The sequence below is a fragment of the Leptodactylus fuscus genome, chromosome 7, assembly GCF_031893055.1.
Source record: "Leptodactylus fuscus isolate aLepFus1 chromosome 7, aLepFus1.hap2, whole genome shotgun sequence".
In the NCBI taxonomy this organism is placed as follows: Eukaryota; Metazoa; Chordata; class Amphibia; order Anura; family Leptodactylidae; genus Leptodactylus; species Leptodactylus fuscus.
The window spans coordinates 78,114,214-78,135,037 of NC_134271.1; the positions used below are offsets into that span (position 1 = coordinate 78,114,214).

The following is a 20,824-nucleotide window of genomic DNA, read 5'->3' on the forward strand; positions in this document are numbered from 1 at the left end:
GATCTATCGTTGCAAGGAAGTAGATTTCAATAGGGATTGAGTTAGAAGTGATAAGGTGTTCTCTCTTGTCCTGGGCACTCTGTATATCTTTTGTTCCTCCTGAACCTGGGAGATTGTCTCCTTTGACCCCAAAAGGATCTGTGAAACACTGTTTTCTTTGTTTCAGGAAACTTGTTGCCTTTTCTCTTTGTTATGGATTCCAAAATTTTTGATAATTGTTCCCCCAAAGATGGAACAGGAGACTACACAAATTGTGTTTCTAGGGGGTATTGTCTGAAAAGGGCCATGGACCATGAATCTAGCATTAACTAGATGCCTTTTGCACCTTAGGTAAAGTCTTGAGGATCTCTTCTCAAGAGTTTCAATCCTCCAATCCTTCAATCCTCTCTAGTGAGGTGGCGAATGTAATTGATACTAAGGACAAAGAGGATCCTCCAGAGGAGACATAGGCCGGTGATAGTTGCTGTTTAAACCAGGACATAATGTCAGGAGACTCAGTCTTCGGGAAGGAATTAGAGGAAGATGAACAGTTGGCGTGTGTACTAGCCTGTAAGTCCTCTGATAATGGTTGTTGGACGATTGTTCCTGGACTCGTGTCCTCTTTCTATTTTCTCTCTACAGACATCTGTAATACATACAGAATATCAGTGAGTATATTGACAAAACAAACAAACATTAAACCTAATGCCAAAAATGTACACGTCCAGTGGCGTAACTAGGAATGGCGGGGCCCCGTGGCGAACTTTTGACATGGGGCCCCCCCGACACCGAAGATCTCGACCGAGTCCCTCCTACGCATTCCTGCGCGCTCTATTATGTCCCATAGTGGCCCCTGCACACAGTATTATGTCCCTTAGTGGCCCCTGCACACAGTATTATGTCCCTTAGTGGCCCCTGCACACAGTATTATACCCAATAGTGGCCCCTGCACACAGTATTATACCCAATAGTGGCCCCCTGAACACAGTATTATGTCCCTTAGTGGCCCCTACAGGACTAAATACTGTCACCGCTGACCGCTATACCAGGACAAATTGTGGATAAAAAAAAATCTGGTCCTGTGCATTACAATTTAGTAACTCCATGTGCCTCATATTAATAGAAGTTAACCCCATCATCTCCCTCACATTAACCCCTGTCTGCCTCACCATAAGAGTTACTGATATGTGAGAGACATGGAGGTAATAATAAAGTATCTTCATTACTATTACCCCCAAATGTCTCACATATCAGTAACTCTTATGGTGAGACAAAGAGGGGTTAATGTGAGGGAGATGATGGGGTTAACTGCTATTACTATGAGGCACATGGAGTTACTAAAACACAAGTAATCCCCCCAAATGCCTGATAGTAATAAGTAACCCCAGTACGTACCTGTGTAGCTTCAGTTTCATTTTCCTAGAGCAGCTTCTTCCTCTTCTCTTCTGTGCTGGATGGCAGGGATAAGCCCCGCCTCCTCCTCTCATTGGTGGGCAGAGGACAGACAGAGAAAGGGAGGGGGGAGAGAGGGGGAACGTCCTGCAGCGCTGACAGGAGCCAGAGCTGCAGCTCCTGTGTCTCAGCCGTTGCTGCAGCTTCGGGGCCCCCTGTTGGTGGAAAGTATTCCACCAACAGGGGGCCCCGATCATTATACTCGGGGGTCCGAAAAGACCTCCGAGCATAATGACAGCAGCAGTAGCAGCTGTCACCGGGCCCCTAATGTCCCGGGCCCTGTGGCAGCTGCTACCGCTGCTATGGTGGTAGTTACGCCACTGTACACGTCTATGTAAGGTTGAAATGAAGTGGCTTAAAGAGGGCATGAGAGAAAAAGTGATCTAAAGCAGCAGTAGCCACTGACCACTAGGGAGGGATTTTAACCACTCCACTTGTGTACCAAGAAAATTCATATCCATCAGCCGCCATCTTGGTTCACCTTTGGTACTAAGGGACTGGGACATAAAAAGGTGTCAGTATACAATCAGTATGTGCATCAGTCAGTTTTAAGTCTCAAACTGAATTCAAACGGATGGATGGCATACTGATGTGTGAACCAAGCTTCAGTGTTGTTTCTAACTAGTGAGGTAACACTCCATTTTGTATCTTTTTTATATATATACTAGCCTCTGCCCGCGACTTCGTCTGCGTGTTGTTGGCGTCGATTATACACCTATATTCAGAAAATTACTGCCGTCGAGTTTCTGCAGCTCTCAAGCTGCCCTGCCACTGAACTCATTCCTCGTGCCTGTGATTGTTCCGGCATCTCAGTAGCTAGCTGGGACACCGTACAACGAGCGTGTTGTTGGTGTTGATGATCCGCCTGCTTCGGCGTTTCAGCAGCTGTCAAGATGGCCTGCCGCTGAACTCGTTCCTTACGCCGTGTCTGTCATTGTTCGAGCATCTCAGCAGCTTGCTGGGACGCCATATAATGAGTGTGTTGTTGGCGTCAATGAACTACCTGCTACAGCTTTTCAGCAGGTCTCAAGCCGGCCTGCGGCTGAACTTGTTCCTCACGCCGTGCCTGTGATTTTTCTGGTATCTCAGCAGCTCGCTGGGATGCCATATAATGAGTGTGTTGTTGGTGTTGATGATCCCCCCCCCCCCAGCTCCTCTTGAAGAGAGAACTCTGTGACGTTGGGCGACCTTCATAGCTCTCGTTTTAGAATTTTGCGACAAATTAGATTTTATCTCCCCCTCCATGTTTAAAATTGGCAAACTGCCAATTTCGATTAAAGAGGTTTATGATAACACTGCTAGAGCAAATCAGATAAAATGCAAATGCATGTACACAATGGACTCAGAGTTAGCTGTGTGTTTACATAGAGAGATAAAGGCAGGTCTGTTATCAGCAAAGTACAATTAATGAGATAAGCTGCAATAAGAGCAGTGTAAGATAGTATATGAATATAAATTCATAACAGTCGTGAAGCCATGTCATTTACCGGGATACAAAGTAGCCTATGTGTTAATTGAGATTACAAACTATGTGTGCCAATTTTCATCCAAATCCGTTCAGCTGTTTTTGTGTGATTGAGGAACAAACATACAAACTTTCACATTTATATTAGTAGGATAGGATAGGATATATATAGGAGCAGGCGAACCATCGACGGCAGTAATTTTGCTGAATATAGGCGTGTCATCAACGCCAACAACATGCAGACAAAGTCGCAGGCAGAGGCTAGTGTGTATGTATGTGTGTATATATGTGTGTGTGTGTGTATATATATATATATATATATATATATATATAGTTATTCTGTGTGTTGGGCCCTTTGGGTAATTACGCCAGAGTGCTTAGGGATGTGGATAATATATCCTCGTGTGTGAGCTATTGTTTCTTATCATGAAGGCTGCATTCCAGAAGTTGTCTGGCAGCTAGCATTCCTCCTTATCTCTCTTTCTACGATATGCTGTATATATCTGAATATGGTGTGGAGGATGTTAGCTCGTGTATTATGCATTTTGTATCCCTCTTTGTCTTATGAGAAAGCTCATTCCCCCCCCCCCTTCCTGGAAGCTATAATGAGATGTAGCTCCTATTATGCCTTATCCAATAGCCATGTGCCAGAATTATTTTATGACTTTACAACCAATCATGTTTTCTAATTATACTAGTCCAACCTGTTCTTTGTCTGTATACTGTACTTACACTACCTACACTATGTGATCAAAAGTATCCAGACACCCCCCAAAACATACGTTTTTCATATTAGGTGCATTGTGCTGCCACCTACTGCTAGGTACTCCATATTAGCGACCTCAGTAGGCATTCGATATCGTCAGAGCGCAGAATGGGGCGCTCCGCAGAACTTACGGACTTCGAACGTGGTCAGGTGATTGAGTGCCACACATCACACAGGTCAATGCCTCGATGCCTCGCTTAGTGTAAGGAGCGTAAACATTGGACGATTGAACAGTGGAAAAACGTTGTGTGGAGTGACGAATCACAGTACACAATGTGGCGATCCGATGGCAGGGTGTGGGTATGGCGAATGCTCGGTGAACGTCATCTGCCAGCGTGTGTAGTGCCAACAGTAAAATTTGGAGGTGGTGGTGTTATGGTGTGGTCATGTTTTTCATGGAGGGGGCTTGCACCCCTTGTTGTTTTGCGTGGCAATATCACAGCACAGGCCTACATTGATGTTTTAAACACCTTCTTGCTTCCCACTGTTGAAGAGCAATTCGGGGATGGCGATTGCATCTTTCAACACGATCGAGCACCTGTTCATACTGCACGCCTGTGGCGGAGTGGTTACATGACAATAACATCTCTGTAATGGACTGGCCTGCACAGAGTCCTATAGAACGCCTTTGGGATATTTTGGAATGCCGACTTTGTGCCAGGCCTCACCGACCTACATCGATACCTCTCCTCATTGCAGCACTCCGTGAAGAATGGGATGCCATTCCCCAAGAAACCTTACAGCACCTGATTGAAGAGTGGAAGCTGCCATCAAGGCTAAGGGTGGGCCAACACCATATTGAATTCCAGCATTACCGATGGAGGGCGCCACGGACTTGTAAGTCATTTTCAGCCAGGTGTCCGGATACTTTTGATCACATAGTGTATTTCCTGATATTAAATTAGAACTCACTTGATACACCACCAGGTGTGTGTGTGTGTGTGTGTGTCTTCTCCAGGCCTGACCTTTGATTTGGAACTCTACAACATACTTGGAGGGAAACCCTTGGATGTCCCTAACAGGACCATTTGATAATAGGTTCTATACACAAGACACAAGCTTGACAGCTGATAAAAGTGAACACTTTGGGGAATGCCATTTGGTATTCCAGCAGGACTATTCTGTCCATAACAGTCCATAAAGGCTTGGTTAAGTGAAATGGTGATGAACGTGACTGGCCTACATAAAGCCTTGACCTCCACCCCAGTGAACACCTTTGGGATGAACTACACCAAAGATTGCGAGCCAGGCTTTCTTTACCAACAACATGTCTGACCCCAAAAATGCTCTTCCAGATGAATGGGTAAAAGAAGGCAAACTTAAAAAATCTTGCAGAAAACCTACCCATATGAGTAGAAGGTGCTTTGGCTACAAAAGAAGGTAGATCAACTCCATATTAAGGCCCATGGCTTTAGAATAGAATATCAATAAGGAAGAGTCATAAAAGCTGTAGCTGAACCTTTTCTCCTTGGGAAAAAGCCCAGCAGCCCTCAGCCCATGCAGAACACATGTAAAAGGGTAAATGGCAACTTCTCTATTTAGCAATTTTAGGTGACTAGATATCTATAAGCCGTGTCCCTACACATGACAGGTTACCGGTCCCTGTTTTGCGAGTTATGTTCAGTACTAAGTTAGTTTTACTAACCGAGGTATGACGGATGTATCTGAGTTCGGTAGTATTGTGTTATTGCTTGGCACTGTATTGTATTGGCTGCTGTCTTCTCTTGGGGGTACAAGGACAAAGACTTTCTAGATGTAGCAGACTTCTGCTTTTTTGGGAGTTTGGCGGTCTGATCATGTGTTGTTTCTGTCTGGTCCAAGTGTCTACCCTTGGCCCAAATAAATCGTTGTGCTGTAACAAGTTTCTATCCAGAACTTTGTTCTCTACACTCAAGCTCGGTATGGCTTTCACACCAGCCTTCAGGTTGTGGCGATACTTTCTCACTACAATGCACCCCCAGCCTGAGCAAGTAATGGCGGTCACCTCTACAGTGTGACATCACTCACTGTCACCAGATAACTGTAAGTCAGGGGCTATATTAACTATATGTCCTTACATAATGGAAGCAGTAGGGATCCCAGAATTTCAGCAGAACCAAGCTGTGCTATTTTCTTGAGGATGTCACAGGCAGCAGCTTACTAGGAAAAGATTGAGCTGTTTTTTGTTTTTGAGAGGCCTCACAGTCACGGCAGCACCGAGTATTTCAGGGGAGCAGTATGCTGATCTTGTAGTATCAGCTCGGGGCTCCACCTCATGTTGCAGGCCCTCCCCACTGACGCAGACGCCTCACTCCTTGCAGTCCTGCGCTCCGTTCACCTGCCGGAGGCTGCGGACTGAGGGGCCCCTCCTTGTGAGAGACGCGCCCTGCAGACAGCCAGGAGCCCAGAGGTGACTGTGAGTAACCCGTGGCTTGTCGCGTTTCACCGCATATATTCAGTGGTGTAAATGATGATGTTGTGCGGCGTCAACACCCCCCTTCCCCCAGCAACCTCCCATCCTTTGTCGCTGCGCCCAGAGGTTGCCCGATGTGTCGCACTGCCTGGGTTACTCCCTCCCTCATCCCTGACTTCTCCGCTGTCAATGCCACACAATAATGAAGCTCCTGCGACACAAGATACAAGTCTGGGCAGGTAACAGGCTCCGTGCGACATCTGCGAGGAGCCCTTATCACCTCACAGTCTGGATCGGGCGTGGAATAACAGACACAAAGAGTAGTTACGTCACATCAGCATATATATATACACATACAGGGAGGGGGGTGACGTCACTATTACAGGAGCGCAGCTGCTAGAAGCGAGCTATTATGTAGCTGGTATATACGGTAGGAGTAGTAGCATGCGTTGGAGAGGTAGGTGCTGCCATGATGGATTATTGGGAGTAGTAGTATGTGGTGGAGAGGTAGATGGACATGAGCTGCTGGGTTATTACTATGTGATGGTAGATGATGATGGAAGTTGGGTTATTGGATAGTAGTAGGTGATGGAGAGGTTGATGATGATATGGTGGGGGTATAGGAATAATAGTATGTGGTGTAGAGGTAGGTGATGATGATATGGTGGGTCATTGGGGGTAGAGGTAGGTGATATATGGTGGGTTATTGGGGGTAGAGGTAGGTGATGATATGGTAGGTTGTTGGGGGGGTAGAGGTAGGTGATGATGATATGGTGGGTTATTGGGGTAGTAGGTGATGATATGTTGGGGTATAGGAATAGTAGTATGTGCTGTAGAGGTAGGTGATGATGATATGGTGGGTTGTTGGGAGTAGAATGTGGTAGAGAGGGTAGGTGATGATGAAAAGTTGGATTATTGGGGTAGCATGCAGGGTTCCTCTGTCCGCTTGAGAAGTCGGACATCTTCTCTTGCGGACAGGGAAGGACGGGCACGGAGTGCAAAAGAACGCACCCGATGCCCATTCAAGTGAATGACATCTAGTGTCCGTGACAGATTTTGAGCGGACACTACATGTCGGACACTGACGGTAGTGTGAACGCTCCCTTACAGAGAGGAAGATGATAATATGTTGTGGTATTAGGAGGAGTAGAGGGGCTAGATGATGATGATGAAATATTGAGTTATTAGAAGTAGTATTGTGTAGTGGAAAGTTAGGTAATATGTTGTGTTATTAATAGTGGTAGTATCAGATGGAGAGGTAAGTGATGATGATATGTTGTGTTATTAATAGTAGCGGTATAAAATGTAGAGGTAAGTGATGATAATATGTTGTGTTAGTAGTAGTAGTATGTGATGGAGAGGTAAGTGATGATGATATGTTGGGTTATTAATAGTAGTAGTATGGAGTGGAGAGATAAGTGATGATGATATGTTGTGTTATTAATACTAGTAGTATGTGATGGAGAGGTAAGTGATGATGATAAGTTATGTTATTAATAGTAGCAATATGAGATGGAGAGGTAAGTGATGATGATATGGGGCCACACGGTGGCTCAGTGGTTAGCACTGCAGCCTAGCAGCGCTGGAGTCCTGGGTTCAAATCCTGCCAAGGGCAAAAAACCATCTGCAAGGAGTTTGTATGTTATCCCTGTGTTTGTGTGGATTTCCATCCCATATTCCAAAAAGACATAATGATAGAGAAAAAAATGTACATTGTGAGTTCTATGTGGGGCTCACAATCTACATTAAAAAAAAAAAAAAGTGACGATGATATGTTGGGTTATTAGGAATAGTAGTTGTATGTGGGGGACAGATAGCAGATATTAATATATCAAAGTATGTGGTGGAGAGGTAGGTGATGATTATGAACTGTTGGGCTATTGGGAATATTGTCCAAAAATCAGAATAGGTCCAGCACTCGGAAATAAAATAATGTTTTATTGACAATCCATTTAAAACACAATGCCGTGAATTATACAGCCATAGCCCTCACTCTAATGTATTTCAGACCATTGTGGTCCATGACCACAACATATAATACTGATTCTTGGACATTGTTCATACTGCTGAGCCTGCAGTTTTCTGTGCACATGAAACATAACAATGGGGTCCGTGATTTGAGCTACAGAACGGTGAGCACCATTCACATTTTACTGTTTACTGTTATTACAAATCTTGTTGTGTAGTAGAGAGGTTAGTGATAATAAAATGTTAGGTTACTAGGAGTTGTAGTAGCATATGGTAGAGAAGTAGGCGATGATATGTTAGGTTATTAGTAGTAGTATATGGTGAGAGCATGTGATGCATATGGGACATTATTAGGAGCTGTAGTATATGATGATAATATATTGGCAGTAGCGGTATGGGATGGAGAGGTGGGTGATGGTAATAGGTTATTAGGAGTAGTGGTATGGGATGGAGAGTTAGGTGATGATAAAAGGTTATTAGGAGTTGTGGTATGGGATGGAGATGTAGGTGATGATACATTATTAGGACTAATAGTATGATCGAGAGGTCGGTGATGATAACTTATTAGGAGTAGCAGTATGTGATGGAGAGGTAATTGATGATGGGTTATTAGGAGTAGCAGTGTATCGTGGTGAGGTAAGTAGTGATACATTATTAGGAGTAGTATTATGTGATGGAGAGGTAAGATGATGGTAGGTTATTATGAGCAGCAGTATGTGCTGGAAAGTTAGGAGATGATAGGTTATTAGGACTAGCAGTATGTGTTGGCGAGGTAGGTGATTGTAGGTTATTAGGAGTAGCGGTATTTGTTGGTGAGGTAGGTTGTGACAGGTTATTAGGAGTAACAGTATGTGTAGGTGATTGTACGTTATTAGGAGTAGCAGTATGTGTAGGCGAGGTAGGTTGTGACAGGTTATTAGGAGTAGCAGTATGTGTTGGCGAGGTAGGTTGTGACAGGTTATTAGGAGTAGCAGTATGTGTTGGCAAGGTAGGTTGTGACAGGTTATTAGGAGTAGCAGTATATGTTGGCAAGGTAGGTGATTGTAGGTTATTAGGAGTAGCAGTATGTGTTGGCGAGGTAGGTTATGACAGGTTATTTGGAGTAGCAGTATGTGTTGGCGAGGTAGGTTATGACAGGTTATTAGGAGTAGCAGTATGTGTTGGCGAGGTAGGTTGTGACAGGTTATTTGGAGTAGCAGTATGTGTTGGCAAGGTAGGTGATTGTAGGTTATTAGGAGTAGCAGTATGTGTTGGCAAGGTAGGTGATTGTAGGTTATTAGGAGTAGCAGTATGTGTTGGCGAGGTAGGTTATGACAGGTTATTTGGAGTAGCAGTATGTGTTGGCGAGGTAGGTTGTGACAGGTTATTTGGAGTAGCAGTATATGTTGGCGAGGTAGGTTGTGACAGGTTATTTGGAGTAGCAGTATGTGTTGGCGAGGTAGGTTATGACAGGTTATTTGGATTAGCAGTATGTGTTGGCGAGGTAGGTTGTGACAGGTTATTTGGAGTAGCAGTATATGTTGGCGAGGTAGGTTGTGACAGGTTATTTGGAGTAGCAGTATGTGTTGGCAAGGTAGGTTGTGACAGGTTATTAGGAGTAGCAGTATATGTTGGCAAGGTAGGTGATTGTAGGTTATTAGGAGTAGCAGTATGTGTTGGCCAGGTAGGTTGTGACAGGTTATTAGGAGTAGCAGTATGTGTTGGCAAGGTAGGTGATTGTAGGTTATTAGGAGTAGCAGTATGTGTTGGCGAGGTAGGTTATGACAGGTTATTTGGATTAGCAGTATGTGTTGGCGAGGTAGGTTGTGACAGGTTATTTGGAGTAGCAGTATATGTTGGCGAGGTAGGTTGTGACAGGTTATTTGGAGTAGCAGTATGTGTTGGCAAGGTAGGTTGTGACAGGTTATTAGGAGTAGCAGTATATGTTGGCAAGGTAGGTGATTGTAGGTTATTAGGAGTAGCAGTATGTGTTGGCGAGGTAGGTTGTGACAGGTTATTAGGAGTAGCAGTATGTGTTGGCAAGGTAGGTGATTGTAGGTTATTAGGAGTAGCAGTATGTGTTGGCGAGGTAGGTTGTGACAGGTTATTTGGAGTAGCAGTATGTGTTGGCGAGGTAGGTTATGACAGGTTATTTGGAGTAGCAGTATGTGTTGGCGAGGTAGGTGATGGGTTGGATGTGGGATGTGCCAGCTAGGAGGAGTCCTGGCATTATCTCTCTGGGAGTTGGTCTGTGGCTTGGGAGGTGGAGTGAGGGTTCTGCATGCGGATGCTGGAGATGTTTTCCTCCCTGATATCTCTGTGGCATGGGGAGGAGAGAGGTGAGTGTCCAGCTTGTCTACTTTTGGGGAGGGGTAGGAGTGGTGATTCTAGTTTCAGTTGGGAGACTGGCTGGGAAGTCTGTGAAGTAAAATGAACTCTGTACGGGGTAAGTTATCCTGGTGTCTGGGAGCCGAGGATGATGATGCTGGAAGACTGGAGCTGCTGCATTCGACCTCATCCTGGAATCAGCAGCTTCACACATCCTAATCCGGGATCCGCATATCTTACACTTCTCATTGTGACATGGAGAATGAGTCAGCAGCAAGCAACCTGCTGCCCCCCTATCAGCCCAACAGTGACACTGACCCCCCCCCCCCCCCCCCCCCAGTATCAGCTGCTTTGCCAGGCTCCAGTCCTCGGTTAGGCTTTGTGTCCATTAGTAAGGGCTGACATCAATGTTGGGCAATAAATCATTTTGTACCTGGTGTTTCTGTATGCCGATCTGTCATTGGGGCATCCACAGCGTGCCAACAATGAAAGAGGCGTAGTTCTTCAGATGGCACTAACGCATTAACAACTAAGGAACATAATCCAGCCCCCACCAGGTTATATATATTCAGCTGTCCACACCAAAGCCACATTCCTGAGTCAGGCGGTGTTGGAGTGAGTGTCGTCTACCCTGCAGTCTGGGGTGGTGGCGTTATCGTACTCCAGCCATTAGTGGGCACAGTGTATGATATCCTCACCATGCTCTGCCTGGATAAACTCTGAATTGTGCTGAAAATAGACATGGACATCTATTGTGCTGCCCAGAGATACACAATAAACACTTTGATCGTACTTTGCTCCATGTTACTGCTTCTTCTCATGTGACTCTTGTGGTTTATGTGGATATTTATGTGATGGGTGGAGGGCCCACCACTAAGACCCTGACCTACTGACAGAACAGGGGATGACACTGATTCAGGGCAGCTGACATGACGGTGATGTTTGGGCTTGATAGTGACATGGTGCAATAAGAAGAGACAGGTCCATCAGCATAAGAATACAATGTACAAAGGGACAGTAGGGGCTGGGACATTGGATGCGGGGTCCGCTTACTCACGTGTGGCACAAAGTTCACCAAATGAATGTTATTTTTGTGTAATGGAGCATAATATAATATATATATACACACATCCATAAAAGTGGGGTTTTTAGGTAGAGGTGATCTGCTGCCTCAGTGCATGACAAAAGGTTATATACCTTAACTTGTTCTGACCTGTAAAGCTGGTCATACACATGAGACATTAATCTGCATATCATTGGCATGTCCAGCGTAAGATCAGATTATCAGATATGAGCAATGTAACTGCTTATGTAAATGTATGGTGTATCTCCCTTCATAAGTGACTTTCTAGCTAGACATGGTTAGGAGTGTTCTTCATGTGTCCTGGTGATCCTGTGGTGTGTGTTATAATGATGTATGGATACAGGGCCTTTATGGGTGCTTCATTCACGTGATCTAGACGGCATATTGTATAACCATCAGGTTCTTTGACAATTCAGATTCCTAGGCTCTCTGGTAAAGCATAGTACAAGACCCTGTTCTCTTGAAGGTTACGGTTGCACCTCCTGATGTAAAAGCCTTGTATATTCTGCGTGCATTTTGTCATCTATGCAGCCAAGAACTGTGCATATGACAGGTCAAATATGGAGGCAGACTATAAATACCTGACACGTACATGTGACTGAACATGTCGCACTTTAGGTCTGCATAAGTATTCAAAATAGAATCTGCCAACATGATGACGGCGAACGCTAGGGGAATGTGAGGGTGCAAACAGATGGGAGAAACAGAGCGCCAAGATGAATAATGTGCCAGAGCTCCATGGTGTTATTATATAATGAAGATGGGAAGAGGTCACTATTCTGTCCTCCACATGTTCCCACAGTACAGCATCTGCCCTATATTTCATATACAACTACCTGTCTGTAATATACTACAATAGTGATACTCCTACAAATCACGTTGACCAAGAATGACAGTCCTCTGGCATGCCCAACCCTTTGTTTTCCTGAGAGATCGGAGGAGTCTGATGGAGACAGACAGAAAAGTCTGAAAGAAACAGAGACTATAAAAGTGTTGGGGGAGGAGGGATCTAAAGAAAACAGTGGAGTCTGGGGGTAACATGAGCAGGCAATGGGGTCTTCTTTATGAAATAATCATGCACACTTGCCGATCACCCGATGTCTGTTTATGGGGAGGTTGTTGGGTCCAGAGTGAATAGTCTTGTGCAATTGATGTATCGGCCACAGCAGTGACACATAGTGGGGGGAATATACTGTATGCCATTCTTATTCCATTCTCACACTGGCATAGACTTCAGGTAGACCTTGGTGAATATGACCTAAATAAAAGAAATCATTCTTAATTGACTATTTTACCTCAATTACAATTATGAACAATCATTTTAGGACCCTCGCTTTTGTATATGCTGTGTCCCCTATTTATGCTACGTCATGCCCCTGAATTTTGGTTTTGGTTATTCAGATATAACTAATCCTGGTTGGATAGTGTACAGTGAGTGACATATCCTTTAGAAGTGAGACACGAGGGCATGGATGCAAAGTGATTCATGTAAGCAAGTTCACATTAAGCAATTAAAGGGTTTGTTCAGGAATTGGACAACTCATAAAGGAACTGGTAAAGGTGAAACCAAATAAATCATCCTCACCTATCCCCAGTGCTCTGGTATCCGTGGCTGCTGTTTGTATTGGTTGGGTCCTGGTGGTGTATATAAGTGATGTCATGGGTCCTTACCAGTCACCTTTCCAGGTTATGTGCGGCGCAAGAATTTCTGTATACACTGATGTTGGATACTAGAGCACCAGGGACAGATGAGGTTTTGATTATTTTGCGATGAATTGCCTAGCCCCAATTTCAGGTATAATTCACACAAGCTTTCAGGTGTGAGTTATAGTAAATTTGTTGGGCTGAGCCATCCCCTCCCGATTTTGGAAAAAATGGTGAATGAATTGCAGAGGGAACAATTATGCCAAAGATGTGCCTCAGTTATACCCATCTACGCCAGAAAACTGACTTAGGCTTTGGCCCCAAATGATGTATTTTTTGTTGGGGATTTTTCTGCATTTTGTTTGCGCCAAAGTCGGGAGTGGATTTAACAGAAGGGAAACATTTAAGAACTTCCTCTGTGTTTGCCAGTCGTTTTCAATCCACCTCTGATTTTGGCTCAAAAAACGCAGCAAAATCTGCGACAGCAAAAAAACACTGCATTTTTACAACATGGGGCATTAGCCTTAGATGGGTTAGTAAATTCTCCCCCGGTGTGTCTTCCCCTGCTTTTTGATAAATAAGACATAATTTTTTCTAATAAATCTGTGAAATCTCTGTCCGTTCTCTCTTTACAAATAAATAGTAAGATCTACTATCCTCGTGCTTTGTAGGTTTGCTTCTACCAGAATTAAGCCTTTCTGGGATGAGTGAACTCCGGTTTCCTGAAGAGAAGCCTCTACTCAGAGGACAGGACACAGAGATGGTGAGTGCTTACATTGCTGGGACCTATGTTTACCTACACTCAGCTCATAGATCCCTTATCTTCCCTCACCTATACCCAAATCAGGGACCTCTCCATTATTCCCACCTACACCCAGATCAGAGATCTCTCCATTGCCATCACCTGCACCCAAATTACTGATCGATCAACTATCATAACCTACACCCAGATCAAGTCAAAGAAACTTTATTGGCACGTCTGAATAGATATTTGGCATTGCCAAAGCAAGTAAAGGGGGGGGGGGAGGGGTTGGTGATTTGGGGTATAATAGTCTTTGGGGTCTCATCTTTCTCTTAGTCGGTGGCAGGTGGACACCTATTGGGCAGCAATCTCCACAGTCGACTCCTCTTCTTCCAGTAGGATGTACAATTTCCTCTTCTCATCATCCAATCAGATTAAGACAAGTCAGAAGAGCTTCAGATCTCTTTCCTCACCTACACCCAAATCAGAGACCCCTCCATTATTCCCACCTACAGTAGATCCGAGATCTAATCAAATCAAAGAAGCTTTATTGGCACATCCAATAGACATATGGTATTGCCAAAGCAAATAGAGTGGTGGGTATGGAAGGGTGGGGCATACATAGGGCGGGTGGGTGGGTGATTCGAGGTGGTAGTAATGGGGTATAACAGTCCATGGGGTCTCATCTTCCCCTCAATTGGTCCCTCTACTGTCATCCCTCCACTGTTATCACCTGCACCCAGATTACTGATCCCTCAGCTATCATCACCTACACCCAGTTTGCAGATCTCTCACTGTTCTCACATCAGATCACATATTTCTTTTTTTTTTATCTTTACTTACAACCAGATCATATTTGCCTCCACTGTCCTCACTTCCGTCAGATCACAGATCTGTCTTTACCTACAACCAGACCACAGATCTATCAGCCGTACTTGCCTACATCTACCTAACAGATCTTCCCACTGTCCTCATCTACACCCAGATCACAGATCCATCTACACCTAGAAATCCCTCCATTGTTCTCACCTATTTTTCTTTTGACTGCAGGAATCTGCAGACACCTTCCTTTCTGCAGCAGACACTGACTGGAAGGTAAGTAATAAGTTATCTGCATTCTCCCTTACATTCCTTGGTGATTCCCAACTGCATTGAGCCACAAGTTTACTTTTTTTCTACTGCTTTGAGCTAGAACTCTATTACAACTGAACCTGTATTATGATGATGGTCCAAGTATAGATGTCTGTATTATGATGATGGTACAGGTATAGATGTCTGTGTTATGGTGATGGTACTGGTATAGATGTCTGTATTATGATGATGGTCCAAGTATAGATGTCTGAATTATGATGATGGTGCTGGTATAGATGTCTGTATTATGATGATGGTAGTGGTATAGATGTCTGTATTATGATGATGGTGCTGGTATAGATGTCTGTATTATGATGATGGTAGTGGTATAGATGTCGTCTGTATTATGATGATGGTGCTGGTATAGATGTCTGTATTATGATGATGGTAGTGGTATAGATGTCTGTATTATGATGATGGTAGTGGTATAGATGTCTGTATTATGATGATGGTAGTGGTATAGATGTCGTCTGTATTATGATGATGGTAGTGGTATAGATGTCGTCTGTATTATGATGATGGTAGTGGTATAGATGTCGTCTGTATTATGATGATGGTAGTGGTATAGATGTCGTCTGTATTATGATGATGGTAGTGGTATAGATGTTGTCTGTATTATGATGATGGTAGTGGTATAGATGTCGTCTGTATTATGATGATGGTAGTGGTATAGATGTCTGTATTATGATGATGGTAGTGGTATAGATGTCTGTATTATGATGATGGTGCTGGTATAGATGTCTGTATTATGATGATGGTAGTGGTATAGTTGTCTGTATTATGATGATGGTAGTGGTATAGATGTCTGTATTATGATGATGGTAGTGGTATAGATGTCGTCTGTATTATGATGATGGTAGTGGATAGATGTCTGTATTATGAGGATGGTAGTGGTATAGATGTCTGTATTATGATGATGGTAGTGGTATAGATGTCTGTATTATGATGATGGTGCTGGTATAGATGTCTGTATTATGAGGATGGTAGTGGTATAGATGTCTGTATTATGATGATGGTAGTGGTATAGATGTCGTCTGTATTATGATAATGGTAGTGGTATAGATGTCGTCTGTATTATGATGATGGTAGTGGTATAGATGTTGTCTGTATTATGATGATGGTAGTGGTATAGATGTTGTCTGTATTATGATGATGGTGCTGGTATAGATGTCTGTATTATGAGGATGGTAGTGGTATAGATGTCTGTATTATGATGATGGTAGTGGTATAGATGTCTGTATTATGATGATGGTGCTGGTATAGATGTCTGTATTATGATGATGGTAGTGGTATAGGTTTCCGTATTATGATGATGGTAGTGGTATAGGTTTCCTTATTATGATAATGGTAGTGGTATGGATGTCTGTATTATGATGATGGTAGTGGTATAGATGTCTGTATTATGATGATGGTAGTGGTATAGATGTCTGTATTATGATGACGGTAGTGGTATAGGATTCCGTATTATGATGATGGTAGTGGTATAGGTTTCCTTATTATGATGATGGTAGTGGTATAGGTTTTCTTATTATGATGGTGATACTGGAGCAGGTGTCGGTATTATGATGCTGGTCCTTATGTTGATGATGGTAAAGATGACGGTGTATTTTATTTTATTTATTTTTTTTAAATGTAGATTGTGAGCCCCACATAGAGCTCACAATGTACATTTTCCCTATCATTATGTCTTTTTTGAAATATGGGATGGAAATCCATGCAAACAGGGGAGAACATACAAACTCCTTGCAGATGGTTTTATGCCCTTGGTGGGATTTGAACACCAGGACTCCAGCGCTGCAAGGCTGCAGTGCTAACCTCTGAGCCACCGTGTGGCCCCTGACGGTATATATATTATGATGGTATCGGGGCCAGTGTCTTTATTATAATTGTGGGGTACTGGTTCAGGTGTTTTTATTATGATGTTGGAAGGGAAAAACACCACATGTAGAGGGCAAGACAGTGCAGATAGAGAACCAGGGCTAGGAAATGTAACTGGAGATGGAGCAGATAATACTCTGGGGGTTGATATCACTGGGGAGGGATATACTGGGCAGAATGGGGGAAATATGATTCTGTGGGGGAAGGCCATGGGGCTATAACACTTGGGGGTAATACTTAAGGAAATAATTTTGTCTGGGTGTAAGAGATAGATGATACGTGGGGCACAGTGGCATGGGGTGATATCTTTGGGTTTGAAGATGATAGTTGGCTGGCATTGAGAATAATAATATTGATTGAAGTATAGAAAATTTTAAGGAGGAAAATATCATTATATGATACTAAAAAGGGGAAAATGAATATTAGATGATCAAGAGGAGGAGAGACGATTCTGAAGGTTAGCAAGAGGGACAGAAGGAAGAGTGGTTTGCTTGTAGTCTGTTACCATGGAGACAATGTCTTTATAGGAGCAGTCAGCAGTGTATAAAAAAAGATTTAGAAGATAAGAAAACTGTCTCCTACTTGCTTTTTTTTTTTTTTTTTGTTTTGTTTTGTTTTGCATTGGGACAATAACAAGAAAAACCATATTGGTTGTGATGTTGGACACAGACTTTAATTTTCTTTGTTAAAAGGAATGCCACCCCTGCTCACATTACATTTATGATGTATGTCTTGCTAGTATGCTAGGAAATCTCCAGAATGCACTCGAAACATTATCCATATTAGCCCAAGGACCGATTGATAGTGGTGCCAATTTTTTTTTAACCACTGCTACCACTGTTTTTATTGCTATTCCTGTACCGTGACAGCATATAGAAAATCCTTACACAAAACTGTCAGAAAAAAGCTGTAAATGAGTCTCTATGAGAGCGACAGGAACATTTTGAGGGTCATGCAAAGTATATATAGTATAAAGTATCCTATCCTACTAATATTTTAAATGTGAAAGTTTGTATGTTTGTGTGTGTGTTCCTCAATCACACAAAAACAGCTTAACGGATTTGAATGAAATTTGCCACATATATAGTTTATAACCTCGATTAGCACACAGGCTTTTTATCCCTGTAAATGACATGGCTTCACGACTGTTATGAATTTATGTTCACATACTACCCTGTTTCCCCAAAAATAAGACGGTGTCTTATATTAATTTTTGCTCCCAAAGATGCGCCATGACATATTTTCAGGGGGTGTATTATTTTTTTCAAAGAAGAATTCACATATATTGCTAAATATAAAAATTAACATTTATTAAATACTGTACAGTATAAAAATATTTTTATAGATTTGTAGAGCAGGCGGTTTTTGGACACAGGGATACCTAACATGTACGGTATGTGTTTCACAGTATTTACATACTTTTATATGTGTTCTAGGGAAATGGGTTGATTTGAATTTTTAATACATATATATATATATATATATATATATATATATATATTATTTTTTTTGCATTTATTAACCCCCTGTAATACATTACAGACAGGCAACCTGCCTTCAAAAGAAATGATGATTTTTTGCATTGCATTTGCAAAGGTCTGATCACTAATGCAATGCAAGGCCGCCATAGCCGCCTGGTGTCTGCTGGTGTTAGCAGACATCCAGCGCTAATGCCTCCGGTCGATGCCCACACACGCTCCCATAGAAATGAATGGAAGCGCCCGGCACGCCGATTAACCCCCCGCTTGCCGGCTACTTCCATTCATTTCTATTCACTACGCCTTTCTTTCGGGGGAGCGCCTTATACAGTGGGGCAAAAAAGTATTTAGTCAGTCACCAATAGTGCAAGTTCCACCACTTAAAAAGATGAGAGGCGTCTGTAATTTACATCATAGGTAGAGCTCAACTATGAGAGACAAATTGAGAAAACAAATCCAGAAAATCACATTGTCTGATTTTATAAGAATTTATTTGCAAATTATGGTGGAAAATAAGTATTTGGTCACCTACAAACAATCAAGATTTCTGGCTCTCACAGACCTGTAACTTCTTCTTTAAGAGTCTCCTCTTTCCTCCACTCATTACCTGTAGTAATGGCACCTGTTTAAACTTGTTATCAGTATAAAAAGACACCTGTGCACACCCTCAAACAGTCAGACTCCAAACTCCACTATGGTGAAGACCAAAGAGCTGTCAAAGGACACCAGAAACAAAATTGTAGCCCTGCACCAGGCTGGGAAGACTGAATCTGCAATAGGCAACCAGCTTGGATTGAAGAAATCAACTGTGGGAGCAATAATTAGAAAATAGAAGACATACAAGACCACTGATAATCTCCCTCGATCTGGGGCTCCACGCAAAATCTCACCCCGTGGGGTCAAAATGATCACAAGAACGGTGAGCAAAAATCCCAGAACCACGGGGGGGGGACCTAGTGAATGAACTGCAGAGAGCTGGGACCAATGTAACAAAGCCTACCATCAGTAACACACTACGCCGCCAGGGACTCAGATTCTGCTGTGCCAGACGTGTCCCACTGCTTAACCCAGTACATGTCTGGGCCCGTCTGAAGTTTGCTAGAGAGCATTTGGATGATCCAGAAGAGTATTGGGAGAATGTCCTATGGTCTGATGAAACCAAACTGGAACTGTTTGGTAGAAACACAACGTTTCGTGTTTGGAGGAAAAAGAATACTGAGTTGCATCCATCAAAAACCATACCTACTGTAAAGCATGGGGGTGGAAACATCATGCTGTGGGGCTGTTTCTCTGCAAAGGGGCCAGGACGACTGATCCGGGTACATGAAAGAATGAATGGGGCCATGTATCGTGAGATTTTGAGTGCAAACCTCCTTCCATCAGCAAGGGCATTGAAGATGAAAAGTGGCTGGGTCTTTCAACATGACAATGATCCAAAGCACACCGCCAGGGCAACGAAGGAGTGGCTTTGTAAGAAGCATTTCAAGGTCCTGGAGTGGCCTAGCCAGTCTCCAGATCTCAACCCTATAGAAAACCTTTGGAGGGAGTTGAAAGTCCATCTTGCCAAGCGACAGCCCCAAAACATCACTGCTCTAGAGGAGATCTGCATGGAGGAATGGGCCAACATACCAACAACAGTGTGTGCCAACCTTGTGAAGACTTACAGAAAACGTTTGACCTCTGTCATTGCCAACAAAGGAAATATAACAAAGTATTGAGATGAAATTTTGTTACTGACCAAATACTTATTTTCCACCATAATTTGGAAATAAATTCTTACAAAATCAGACAATATGATTTTCTGGATTTGTTTTCACATTTTGTCTCTCATAGTTGAGGTCTACCTATGATGTAAATTACAGATGCCTCTCATCTTATTAAGTGGTGGAACTCGCACTATTGGTGACTGACTAAATACTTTTTTGCCCCACTGTATTAGGCAAGGCAGCAAAATGTCTGCCATGCCTTACTTTCGGGGTACATCCTATTTTCGGGGAAACACGGTATATTACACTGCTCCTGCAGCAGCTTATCTCAAGTCCCAGGTCTGTTATCTCTCAGCTAACCCTCAGTCCTTTGTGTACATGTATTTGCATATTATCAGCTTCAGGCAATATGCTGACACACTGACATGGGAAAATACCTTTAATCCAAATTAAAGATTTTCTTTTTCCGGGCATGTTTAAAATTAACAAACTGACAATTTGGATTAAAGGTGTTTTCCCATACAGTGTGTCAGCATTGCCTGGAACAGATCAGATAATATGCAGATGCTTGTACACAATGGACTCAGTTATCTGTGCGTTTTCATAGATGAAATAACAGACCTAGCTTTATCAGCAATGAAGAGGTTTTTATATAGAGTTTTTTTTTATTTATGTTGGTTCTTTTAGAGGGTTTAATAAATTTTGATGTTTTATATATGTAGAGGTTTTTACATATGTTTGCTTTATTGACTGCTGTAGAAGTTTTTATATATGTAGAGGTTTATCTATCTATCTATCTATCTATCTATCTATCTATCTATCTATCTATATC

General features: G+C 42.8%; 1 protein-coding gene across 5 annotated transcripts in view; it reads left to right on the forward strand.

Moving 5' to 3' along the window:
• The first annotated feature begins 5,947 nt into the window (after window positions 1-5,947).
• Window positions 5,948-20,824, forward strand: part of NDRG4 (NDRG family member 4) — a 51,767-nt gene continuing 36,890 nt past the window's right edge. For 2 of the 5 annotated variants that reach the window (XM_075282231.1, XM_075282233.1), the window contains exons 1-3: window positions 10,268-10,340; window positions 13,729-13,820; window positions 14,850-14,894. In XM_075282231.1, the coding sequence (XP_075138332.1) occupies window positions 10,283-10,340; window positions 13,729-13,820; window positions 14,850-14,894 (195 nt within the window). In that variant the 5' untranslated portion in view covers window positions 10,268-10,282. Of the gene's footprint in view, window positions 6,058-6,168; window positions 6,294-10,267; window positions 10,341-13,728; window positions 13,821-14,849; window positions 14,895-20,824 lie in introns of those variants that run through there. The other 3 variants (XM_075282236.1, XM_075282232.1, XM_075282234.1) reach the window with 3 other exon arrangements.